The sequence below is a fragment of the Physeter macrocephalus genome, unplaced genomic scaffold, assembly GCF_002837175.3.
Source record: "Physeter macrocephalus isolate SW-GA unplaced genomic scaffold, ASM283717v5 random_1169, whole genome shotgun sequence".
NCBI lineage: Eukaryota > Metazoa > Chordata > Mammalia > Artiodactyla > Physeteridae > Physeter > Physeter macrocephalus.
In genome coordinates this window covers 5,344-17,311 of record NW_021146538.1, presented here as the reverse complement: position 1 = coordinate 17,311, position 11,968 = coordinate 5,344, and the positions used below count along the sequence as shown (strand labels likewise).

General features: G+C 60.0%; 1 protein-coding gene across 1 annotated transcript; it reads left to right on the top strand.

The window, feature by feature from the left end:
• Positions 1-589: 589 nt before the first annotated feature.
• Positions 590-9,830, top strand: LOC102973174 (protein CASP). The gene is made up of 9 exons (XM_028486764.1): positions 590-844; positions 1,572-1,638; positions 2,355-2,467; positions 5,025-5,141; positions 6,662-6,745; positions 7,347-7,403; positions 7,783-7,863; positions 8,621-8,685; positions 8,921-9,830. The coding sequence occupies exons 1-9, from the start codon at positions 605-607 to the stop codon at positions 8,988-8,990; spliced, it is 894 nt and encodes a 297-aa protein (XP_028342565.1). The 5' UTR covers positions 590-604; the 3' UTR covers positions 8,991-9,830.
• The last annotated feature ends 2,138 nt before the right edge of the window (positions 9,831-11,968 follow it).

The following is an 11,968-nucleotide window of genomic DNA, read 5'->3' as shown; positions in this document are numbered from 1 at the left end:
CTGCTGTCCTCCCTGCCGACGGCAGCTGAAGGCACCCACGGGGACTGTGCTGGGAGACTCGGCAAAATCTCCCACCCTCCAAAAAGGCAGGAAAGTCCCCACACAGAATTATTTTGAATTCGCTTTGTTGTAAAGACGCCACCTGGCACCGGGCTGGGAGAGAGGGACGGGGCTGTGGGCCAGGGGAGTTCTGGGGGAGCTGCCCCATCCCTAACGCTGCGCTGAAGCCTGTCGGCCGGGGGGCCGAGCAAGTCTGGTGTCAGTGGGAGCCCTCACCCCCCAGACCCGGCTCGGCCTGAGGGAGGCCGCCTGCCCCCCTCTGCACCTCCCTTACCTTTCTCCCCACTCCTACCCCCCGCGGCCTCTCTCTGGTCATTATCCCAGGGCATCAGCCCTGGAAGAAGCTTGGGGCTCATTGGGCTCAGCTTCCTTGCCCTGCTTGACGGAAGCAGTGAGGCCTGGAGAGGGAGGGGGGCTGGTCACAGCGGAGCCGGGGAGGGGGCTGCCCTTTGCTCCTAAATCTTTGACACGGGCCCCTTCCGCTACTCAGAGAATTCCATGAGCAGCTCATGCCAGGAGTGCCCCACCCCTGCCGGCTGGGCTAATGCTGGTCCCTCGGGCAGGGGCGCAGGCTGCGGGCTGGGGGGCACAGAGCGGGGAGAGCACCGCGGGTCCCAGCGGGCTGCCTCTGACGGCCACGTCTTCCTTTGGCACAGGGCGCTGTGCAGAGCTGCAGGTCCACGTCACCGAGGTCATGGCCACAGCAGCCGAGCAGAGGGTCCTGATCGCCCGCTTGGAGCAGGACCTCAGCACCATCCAGTCCATCCAGCGGCCGGACGCCGAGGTGAGCGCACCCCCGACCCTGCCCCCTCACCCCCTGCCCAGGGCTCTCTCAGCCTCCCTGAATACCGGCTTTCCAAGTAAGCCAGCCCGTTCCTCAGGCAGCTGGTGTCCACCTGCCCCGCCCCAAGCCCCACGGGGGCTGTCACTACAGCCTCGGGTTTTGTCTGCTCACTTCACCACAAAGGCCCAATTCGGGATGCCCAGCCACTGGGCAAAGGGCTCCAAGCCCCCTGCGTCCGGGCCCTGGCTCGGGCCTCTGCCCTGGGAGCTCTAGGCAGAAGCGGGGCCGGATTATCCACCCATCTCGCAGCTAGAGGACCCGAGGCCCCGAGATCAGGGAGCCCTAAGGACCCTCAGACGTCATCACATCACCCACCTCATTTTACAGTTGAAGAAATGGGGCTCAGGGAGAGAAGCTGGGCTGGCCCAGGGCCACACAGCGGGCTGGCTGGCAGGGCCCGGTTCGCCCGGCCTCTGACGCCCATCAGGGCCAAAAGGCCCGGTGTGGACCCCACCGCTGAGCTCTGGCCTTGGGCTGAAGCTGGGGCCCAGCCTTATCTTCGGTGGCCCACACGAGGCATCCTCCTAGGTCCTGCCACGGCTGTGCCCAACCCCTGCCTCCAGACCACCCCACCTGCTCCTTGCCCCCTATTTGCTTGGCCCCCTGCAAGGCTGTGCTCGATGCCCAGTGTGGAGGCGCCTCCCTGACCTCTTCCTCTCACCTGCAGGGCGCAGCCGAGCTCGGCCTGGAGAAGATCCCCGAGCCCATCAAGGAGGCCACCGCCCTGTTCTATGGTGAGGAGGGGCCTAGGCAGTGATGGGCAGGGCGGCAAGGGAAAAGAGGTGGTACGGCCTGGGCCCTGGGCCCCAAAGAGCACTCTCCTCCCTCAGAGAAGGTCAGGCCTCGACGCCAGCAATGCAGCAGAAACCTAAAAGAGGGGGTGGGCCCCCCACTTGCCCTTCTAGGCCTCACCCCCCCACCATGGGACCCTGACCCCCTCGTCCCTGCCAGAGGCCGCAGAAGGCTGGTGGGCGTTGGCTCCCTAGGGAGGCCTCAGCCCTGAGATGCAGCCAGAGGGCTGGAGGGGAGGTGCCTCCTTGTGTGTCGAGGCCAGAACCCGGGGCTGCTGGGCCAGAACATGGTGGCGGTGGTAGGGGGTACCCAGTCCCCTCAGCGTCCCTTTGCTTTCCCCAGGAAGTGGGGACCCAGTCTGGCAGATGTAGGGGTCTCAGATCCAAGTATAGAACAAGGGGAGGGTCACTGGGGCCTGGCCCTCGGACAGTGCAGGCAGGAGGGGCCCACCTCAGGGACACCCCCCTCCCCAGGCCCCGATTCTCATGCCCCACCCCTTGCTGCTCCCCTGGCCCCTCTCCCCCTTCCCCGACCTCTCAGCACCTTGTGGCTTCCACCCCATGGCACTTGGCCAGAGCTCCCTCTGGGCTGGTGACCTGAGGGCCCACTGCTGGGCTGTGCCTCCCACTACTCCAAGCCACTGTCCCCTCCCTCCTAGGACCCTCAGCACCAGGCAGCAGCACCCTCCCCGAGGGCCAGGTGGACTCGCTGCTCTCCATCATCTCCAGCCAGAGGGAGCGCTTCCGGGCCCGGAACCAGGAGCTGGAGGCTGTGAGTCACATCCTTCTCTCCCCTACACTCCTTGGACCCGAGGACACCATAGAGGACACACAGGCTTGGGGGAGAAAGATGTGTCACAGACCATAAACCTCAGTGGGATTAGATTTGTTCTGTGCAATCAGGGAGGGCTTCCTAGAGGAGGTGATGCCACGCTTTCAGGGCTTTGAAGGAAGATTCAGACACTCAAGGTAAAGTAGTGAGTGGAAACACGGGGCCAAGGAGCCGGAAGGGAGTGCAGGGACAAAACAGAGAGTCGCCAAGCAAGGTCCCTAGTGCCAGGCTGGGGCGCCACCGAAGGGTTTAAGCAGGGGACCGACACTGCCAGGATGGATGGTAAGAAGGTCACTCAGGCAGCCAGTTCAGGACAGAAGCCTGGCCCGGGAAGACAACTTGGGGGTGGTCACCATCATCCAGGAAGAAACATCTCAATCAGGTGGGAGTTAGCAGGGGCAGGTCCCAGGGAAGAGAGTCTTTGAACCTATGAACAGGAACAGCGTACAGATGGCCAGGAGCTCTGTGGGGTCTGAGAGAGCTTGCTGGCTGCTAAGCATCCAGCTGGTGGCCCTCCCGGAGGAGCCCCATAGGGAAAGGGGCAGTCCAGTCTGCAAAGGTGACCGTCCGACTGCACATGGGTCCTTCACACGCAGTGCCTCCTTAGGGACTCTGCAGACGCCCCCCACCCCGCACCCCACCCCCTGCATCCCACAGAGCCAGCCCAGGTCCCCCGATCACTCTCCCAGTAGAAGGAGGAGTCAAGAAGATTTCCGTCTTCTCAAAGAGTCACGGCTTGAGTGGTTGGTGGAATGTCTAGACCCTTGCTCTCCGCACCCACAGCTTCCCCCATGGCGTTTCCAGGCTGAGGTCCTGGGGAGGGAGACATTCGCTGAACGCCCACTGCGGGCCAGGCCCGGTGCTGGTCCAGTGACAAGGGTGGACCAGATCCAGTGGGACCCTCTGTGATGTGGGCTCTGGAGCAAGAGGCTTCAAATGAAAGAGCGTCAGGACTGCTCCCCCCACAGCTGCCTGCATGGACAGTGGACAGGGAATACCCACACGCCCCTGGGGGACAGGGGACAGTCACTGTGGAAGGCTAGACAGCCCTTAAAAGAAGGTCTTCAAATGAGATCAAAGAGGGAGGAAAGAGTATTTATAATAGTCTACCTTTTGCTTTAAAAATCTAGACTTTTTACCATGTACTTGTATTAAGTCATGGTAAAGGACACATCACTTAAAATTTACCATCTTAACCGTTTTTAAGTGCACAGCTCAGTGGCATTAAGTACATTCACAGTGTTAGGCAACAGTCACCACCATCCATTCCCAGATCTTCTTCTTCATCCCAAACTGAAACTCTGTACCCACTAAACGCTCACTCCCCATTTCCGTCCCCCTGTCCTCCTGTGACCACCATTCTACCCTGACTCTATGAATTTGACTATTCTAGGCATCTCGCACAGGTGGAATCATAGAACATTTGTCCTTTTGTGACTGGCTTATTTCACTCAGCATGATGTCCTCCAGGGTCATCCATGTCATAGCATGTGTCAGAACTGCCTTCCTTTTTCAGGCTGAATAATATTCCATCCTATTGATGGACCACATTTTGTTTATCCTTTCATCTTTCCATGGACACTTGGGTTGCTTCCACCTTTTTAGCTATTGTGAATAATGCTGCTATGAACATGGTCAGGCAAATTATCTCAAAGTCCCTGCTTTCAGTTCTTTGGGGTGTATGCCCAGAGTGGAATTGCTGGATCATATGGTCATTTTATTTTTAATTTTTTGAGGAACTGCCACACTACCATGGACTTTTCTGGTCCTTTTGAATTTTTCGCAGTGTGAAGAAAACACCTATTTAAGCATTTTAATAGGTTGGAAAATGAGTTCACATTTCACTTTGCCCCTAGATTGGCAAACATTAAAATCACGTATTGTATGGTTCCGTTTATACAAAATGTCCAGAATAGGCAAATCCATAGAGACAGGAAGTAGATTAGTGGTTGCCGGGGGCTGGGGGAGGAGGGGATGGGGAGTGATTGATGACGGGTGTGGGGTTTCTTATTGGGGTGATAGAGATATTCTGGAATTAAGTATTTAATTTAATTTAATTCCAGGTATACTGGAATTAAATTAAATTAAATACTTAATTCCAGAATAATTAATTTAATTTAATTTAATTAATTATTCTGGAATTAAATATTTAATTTACATAACACTGTGAATATACCCAAAAAAACTGAATCGTACACATTAAAATGGTAATGTTTATGTTATATGAATTATATCTCGATAATAATTTTTAAGCTGATAATACCATAAACAAACAACATGAAGAAAGTGATCCAAGAACTGTGACTTCTGCCTGGTGCGGGGTCTCCCCAAAGCAGGCAGCTTTGAGCAGAGGCTGGCAGGTCAAGGACATGGCCCCAGGCCAAGCAGGGGTTCCAGGTAGACAGAGCAGGACCTGTCCCAGCACAGAGGCCTCTCCCCACACGCCTTCCACTGCTGGCCTTCCCACCTGCCCACCCGCCCACCTGCCTGCCCCCAGGAGAACCGCCTGGCGCAGCACACCATCCAAGCCCTGCAGAGCGAGTTGGACAGCCTGCGCGCTGACAACATCAAGCTCTTCGAGAAGATCAAGTTCCTGCAGAGCTACCCTGGCCGGGTAAGTGCCCTCCACAAGTTCAGCCCCAGGTGTACCAGGCAAGGGAGAGAGGTGGTCCGGGCATATCCAGGCGGGAGGGTTCGGGGCAGTGACCTGCTAGGTAGCACTTGGCCTGGGGGCCCTCAGAGGGCATCCGACCCCCCACCACCCCCTGTGCCTGCCAGCTGTCCTCCCTAGGCTGGGGAGAGCCTCCCACAGTGGAGCCCTTATGGAGGTTCGTTCATCAGAATCAGCCAGGAGGTGGTGAGGTCCAGCAAGAGGCAGGGGTTCACAGGACTCAGGCCCACAGGAGTCACGGTGACTCCTCTGTGAAATGGGGGTGACCCATTAGTTGACCCCAGGATGTGGGAATTTAACCCCAGGGATGTTGAACATACAGGACAGGCCTGGGGAATTCTTTTTTTTTTTTTTAATTTTATTTATTTATTTATGGCTGTGTTGGGTCCTCGTCTCTGCGCGAGGGCTTTCTCTAGTTGCGGCGAGCAGGGGCTACTCTTCGTTGCGGTACGCGGGCTTCTCATCGCGGTGGCTTCTCTTCTTGCAGAGCACAGGCCCTGGAGCACATGGGCTTCAGCAGTTGTGGTGCGTGGGCTCAGTAGTTGTGGCTCACAGGCTCTAGAGCGCAGGCTCAGTAGTTGTGGCGCACGGGCTTAGTTGCTTCGCGGCATGTGGGATCTTCCCGGACCAGGGCTCGAACCCGTGTCCCCTGCATTGGCAGGTGGATTCTTAACCACTGCGCCACCAGGGAAGTCCCTGGGCCGGGCGAATTCCTACGTTTTAAACTTATATTAAAACACAAAACAACAGAATTTGGTCCAACATTCCAAAAACCTATCAAGAGAATGCAACAGAAAGCTACCCACTCTGTTCTGAGCCGGGAGGGCCCTCCCTGGCTTCTCTCAGCCCCCGGGCCTCACAGGGGACCACCTTGTTCAAGAAAAGCCTTCTGAGACTGTGCGGAGGCAGACGGGCAGTAGAAGGATGGGGTGACACGCTGGTGACACGCTGGTTGGGGGCCTCCCTGGGACAAGACTCACCACTGGGCCCCAAACCACCGGTTGGAGCTGTTCTCAGGCCACCAGAGGGCGCCCAGCCTCCGCGCAAACTACACCGTGGGTGGCCCGCTGTGGGGGCTGGGGGTCCCTCGTCTCCCAGGTGCTGGCCTGGGCTCCACAGCCACCCTGCACACTCCCAGCGAAGCCCCTCCAAACGCACCTCCCTGTACGGTGCCCCGCCCTGTCCGTCTTATACATTCCAGCCCTGCTCTGGGCCTTAGTTCCCCTACCTGCCCTGAGGCGCCGTGGCCCTGACCCCAGGAGGAGACCTCTGACCCTGGGCACTGCCCAGGACACGTGGCACCATCCATGTCACACTGTCACCCGGGGCCTTCCCCCCGCCTCCACCGTGCTAAGGAGGAAACTGGGGTTCCCTATGTGCTGTCGGCCTGCAGTCCTCGGCCCTGGCCTTCCTGTTGGGTCCCTTGACTGTGACAGGGGTCTCTCCTCCTCCTTTTCTCGCAGGGCGGCGGCAGCGACGACACAGAGCTGCGGTACTCGACCCAGTATGAGGAGCGCCTGGACCCCTTCTCCTCCTTCAGCAAGCGGGTGCGTGGACCCGGCCGCCACCAGCTCACCTGGCCCCGCCTCCCTCCAGACCGCCCCCCCCGCCCCCCCCGCCAGCCCCGGTCTCACCCGGCAGCCGCCACACTGCACCCTGACACAGCAGACCACCAGGGCGGCCCCCAGGCTCGCTCTGGTACCGTGAAGGCCCGGGGTCCACCCGGGGTGGGCCCAGAGTGCCAGGAACACATGCTGAGGGCTATGGGAGGGTGTGTGACAGCGACCGGGTTAGCGGTGGGCGCACACGCTGGGGGACAGGCAGACAAGCGAAGAGCTCCCAGTGTCAGGTGACTTAACGGTGGGGGGCGGGGAGCCTGTAACTCCCCCTCCCCCTGCCCCGGAGACCTTCCTGCTGGAGGCAGGATCGGCCACTGCAGAGGGGGCGGCAGCTCCCGTCACTGGCCCTGTTCAAACAGAGGTTGGGGGAGCCTAGGATGTCACCCTGAGTGGGGCTGGGCGCCAGGGAGCCCCTGGCAGGCCCCCGGAATTCTGCAGGGACAGCAGGGCAGGGCAGGGTCCCTCTCTGCAGTGAGCTGGAGCGCTGGGGAGCCTTTGGGGCCCTCTCCTCATCCTCCTCCTCCTTCAGGAGCGGCAGCGGAAATACCTGAGCCTGAGCCCCTGGGACAAGGCCACGCTCAGCATGGTGAGTCCCCGCCTCCCGTGCCCCCGCCGCGTCAGGCCTGGGCCTCTGACTCTGGGCACCTTGTCACCTGCCCTCCAGCCCAGTCTGGAAAGCCCCAGGGACCCCACCGCCCCTCACAGCCTCCGTCAAGGGGAGCTATGCGACCCGAAACAGGGTCCCTCCCACTCCGGGACAGCAGCGGCGTTCATGGTAGGTTCTGGAACTGTGCCGCAGGGGGCGCCATTCCCTAGAATTCCTGTGGCCCAAGTTCCCAGCCTAAACACTGGAGGGAAAGGCCAGCTGCCTGCCCTTCCCTCCCCTTGCTGCCCTGGGATGGGTGAGCCCTGCAGGGGTGGGTGAGGCCTGCCCCATCCCTACTCACGCCTCGCTTGTTCCCCAGGGGCGGCTGGTTCTCTCCAACAAGATGGCCCGCACCATCGGCTTCTTCTACACACTATTCCTGCACTGCTTGGTCTTCCTGGTGAGTGTCCAGGCGCGGCCGGGGATGCATTCACCCCGCTCCCCGCATCTACCCCCAGGCACAGCGTTCTGCTCTTGGCCACTTCTCTCCCCGTCAGGGGCCTCATCCCACCCTGAGGGCCACAAGCCCACCCCTCAGGCTCTTTGGCTGGGGTAGCAGCCCGGCTGACTCCACCCAGGGCCCAGTCCCAGAGGGGCCTGGTAGAGGGAAGGGCCGCTGTGGGAGGCTGACAGGCGGGGAAACAGGTCTAACTGACTCTACTGAGGGATAGCCAGGTGGGCTGCACAGAGAAGGGACATCTTGAGCTGAACCTCCTCGGGTACAGAGGGGCATTCCAGTCGTGAGCACAGCACACGCAGGGGCCTAGCGATGCCTGCGCGTCCACCACGTGTGGGGAGAGGTGGGGGTAGGGCATGCCTAGGGAAGGCTCCAGCCTCAGGGATCCCCACCCCCAGCGAGGGCAGTCACGATGGCCCCTACATGGCTAGCCTGGGCTTCAACTCTGACCCCAGGGCCCAGGAGGCCCTGGGCCTGCCAGTGGTACACCCAGCAACATTAGGGAGGGCAGCTGCATCCCCAGGCCTGTCTGACCATCTGTGAAACCGGTGGGCCCGAGGGCATCTCTAAGGCCCACCCATCCTGGAGCCTGGGCCACGAGAAACTTCACGTGTCGGGAAGCCAAGCCCGGGGGCCGTAGGTGGACTGCAGGAGCGGCCGTGAGCGGCCCAGGCAGCTCACCATGTCTCTCCTTGGGCAGGTGCTCTACAAGCTGGCGTGGAGCGAGAGCGTGGAGCGAGACTGTGCCACCTTCTGTGCCAAGAAGTGAGGACCCACCCTCGGCCCCCAGCACCACCGCGTTCTTACGTTCCCTGCCTTCCCCCAGCCTTCCATCACTGGCCCCATCTGGTCCACCCCACGGCCCCTGCCAAGCCCACTGTCCCCGGCCCCCACGCCAGCACAAGGTGCACGCCCCTTGGAGATCTCCATGGCCCCCACCACCCCCTACATTTCTCTCTTTTTCACGCTCGGCCTCAGCAAAGGTTTCTGTGACCCACAGGTTCGCCGACCACCTGCACAAGTTCCACGAGAATGACAACGGGGCGGCAGCCGGTGACCTGTGGCAGTGATGTCCCGGGGCTACCCCGACACGACAGTGATGGCTGCACTCCCCACCCCTGCTTGTTCAGCTGCTTCTAATGGCTTAGGCTTCCCTGGAGAATCCCCAACGTAGACTGCCCTTGCCCTCCAGCCAACAGTGCCAGAGGTCCCCAGGTCTCCCTGGACTCCCTTAAAAGATGGTCTCAGCCACATCCGGCTCCCTAAATCCAGAAAGCTCCCAAGGCCAAGCCAGACTGAGCCAAAGGGACCCCTTCAGGCCCATCTCAGGCTGGTGACCCAGCCTGGGTGTCACCCGCAGCCTGACCACTAGCCCTGGTGGCAGAGACCTTCCAGCCGTGATATTGCTTTCCCACTGATTCCGGCTGTGGTTAATCCAGTTGGGATCCCCTGGGCCTCTCTGTGCCAGGCCCCGGGATCCCCTTGGGCTCCCCTAGGATCCATCACCATCCCACCAAGGCATGGAAACCCTTCCTTGCAGGCCAGCAGGCTTTGAGTTCAGCCTCGCCACCTGCCTTTGTCATGGCCCCACCCCACCCCAAGACGAGAAGGAGCCCCAGAGGGCAGGATAGTTTCTCTTACCCCCTCCCAGCCCCTTAGACCCACTATGATTTTTGCTTTCTTCTTCAGCAAGATATTCTGGCTTTTAGGTGAGGAGGAGGACCCATGCCCCAGGCTCTTCAGACCCAAGGACTGGTCTGAGGGGCCCAAGTGCTTCTTGGCCAAGCAGAGCTGGCTGTGGGCCATCCTAGCATGGCCACCCTGGGGCCACTGGCAGATCTTCCTAACTTAGATTTGCACTTGCATGTTCAGCTTTGCACATTTTGAATAAACACATTGTTGCAGCCACACCGGTGTCCTGCCCTCTGTAACTCTGAAGGTGCAGGAGGCTGGTGGGCGGGTTCCCTCAGCGACACCCCCGGGAGCTATGGCTGGACCTCACAGCTGCTCTGCTGGCATGGGGCACTGTCCCCCACACGTGGGAGGCCTCTCCCCCTTTTCTCATCCCCAAGAATTCCCTGAGTGGGTCCAGAGCTTTGCGGAAACCCAAACCCACAGTGTCTGAGTTCTCTTTTTTTTTTTTTTTTTTTTTTTTTTTTTGGCCACACTGCACGGCATGTGGGATCCTAGTTCCCCAACCAGGGATCAAACCCGTGCCCCCCGCAGTGGAAGCGCGGAGCTGCAACCGCTGGACTGCCAGGGAATTCCTTGTCTGAGTTCTCTTGAGCAGACAACCCAATCAAAAAGAGAAATCCATTCCTTTTTTAAGAACTGCCTGTCAGGCTGTGGTTGGATGTGTGACATCAACTCCTAGGGAACACCTGCTTCCCTTTCTGTGTACCCTGGAGCCGTGTACTCTCCCTTTCCCTTGGGCCCTGCCTGCCACGCACTGCAGAGCCCATGCCCACCAAGCCCCCCGTGCCAGGCTTCCATGGGGACACCCCTGAGTCACAGGTTCTAGGCCACCTGGCCTCCAGCCAGCCCCACTGGTGTGGGTCACCCTCCCACCCAGACAGAGGGCTTCCTCTTGGTCTGTGGCGGTTGGCGTTATCCCACTGGCCAGGTGGCCCATGAGACTGACTCCACACCCAGCTCCCACCCTGCATTCCGCCAGGCCAGAGTCCCCCATGCTAGCCCTGTCTGAGTTGTAGCCCTGAATGCTCTAGAGTTTGTGCCTCCAGGGGTCCCCTTTGGGGTCCCACCCCAGCGTCCCTTGTCATCTGTCCCATCGGAACGTCCTCTAAGGCCACAGAGCCTCCTGCCCTCGGGGACCCCAGATAGACCTCTCCTCCCTGACCCTCACTCCTGTCCCCATGACAGAGCTATACTCTTGGCTAATCACTCCCCCACCCCTTTCCCCACCCCAGCCACTTCCACTTCTCCCACCAGTTCCTCCTCGTAGGTCAGAGTCCCCCTCACTTCCTCCTCCCTGGCGATCAGCGCTCTTGTCCTGCCCAGGGCTCCACACCCCACGACCCTCTCTGGCCAGTGACAGCCCACCAGTGGAACTCAGCCCACTACTCGGACCCAGGTTAGTCCACTGGGGGACCAGGCTCTCCCATCTCCCATGAGGGTGGGGTCCACAGCCAGGCCGCGCAGCGTGGAGCCTCCCTCCCTCTCTTCCACTCTGCAGGCGGTCACGCAGCCACCCCTACGCTCCCACAAGCCTCCCAGCCCCCTTCATAGGTCAGGCTCCCAGCCAGATGTCCAGGCCTCTGTGCAGCTCCAAATGGTGTTTGGTCCACGCCTAAGCTTTCATTAAGTGTTTGCTAGCCAGGTCCTGGCAACAGAGCAGCCGGTCTGTGTGTGGAAGGGTAGGGGCCGGGTACCAGGGCCTCAGACTAGGCCTGCCTTGCTTTAGAGCCCCTGTGGAGGGCAGCCCAGGGCTGGCGGGCAGGAGGTGAGGACTCCGGGGCAGTCTCCAGCTTCACCAACCCACCGCTCCTCTCTAGGCCCCACCCTTTCCATCCACAAGACTGGGAAAAAAACCTTCTTTGCCTGTCCTGCTTCCTGGGAAATTAGAGATGCGAAATGGCTTTGGGAAAAGTTAAAGAGCTCTCTACAAAGGTCAGAGGTCACTATGGGTGGGGGAGGGCAACATAGGGAGGCACTCCCAGCTAGCAGGGAGACCACGGTCGATCACAGAACGGCCAGAGGTGGGGCTGCAGAGAGTTTAGCAAAGGCAGGGAGACGCAGATCTAACTGCCTGTGGGAGCTGAGGGCCTGGGGCAGGGGCAAGAACGGAGAGGAGGGGAGGAGTCCGGCACCCCCCAAGGAGCAAGCAATAGGTCTCATCTCTGAGCAGCCCTAACACACTGATGCCCTTCTGCTCCTCTTGGGCGCCTTCCAGGCCTGCTGGAGCCCCTCCATCTCTTCTGGGAAGCCTCCTGGAGGCCCCCAGCTCCCCAGGGGTTAGTCCACAAGCTTTCGCAAAGGCCAGCAGCAGTCTTTGTTCTTTCAGCCAGACTGGGATCTGCCCTAACCTATG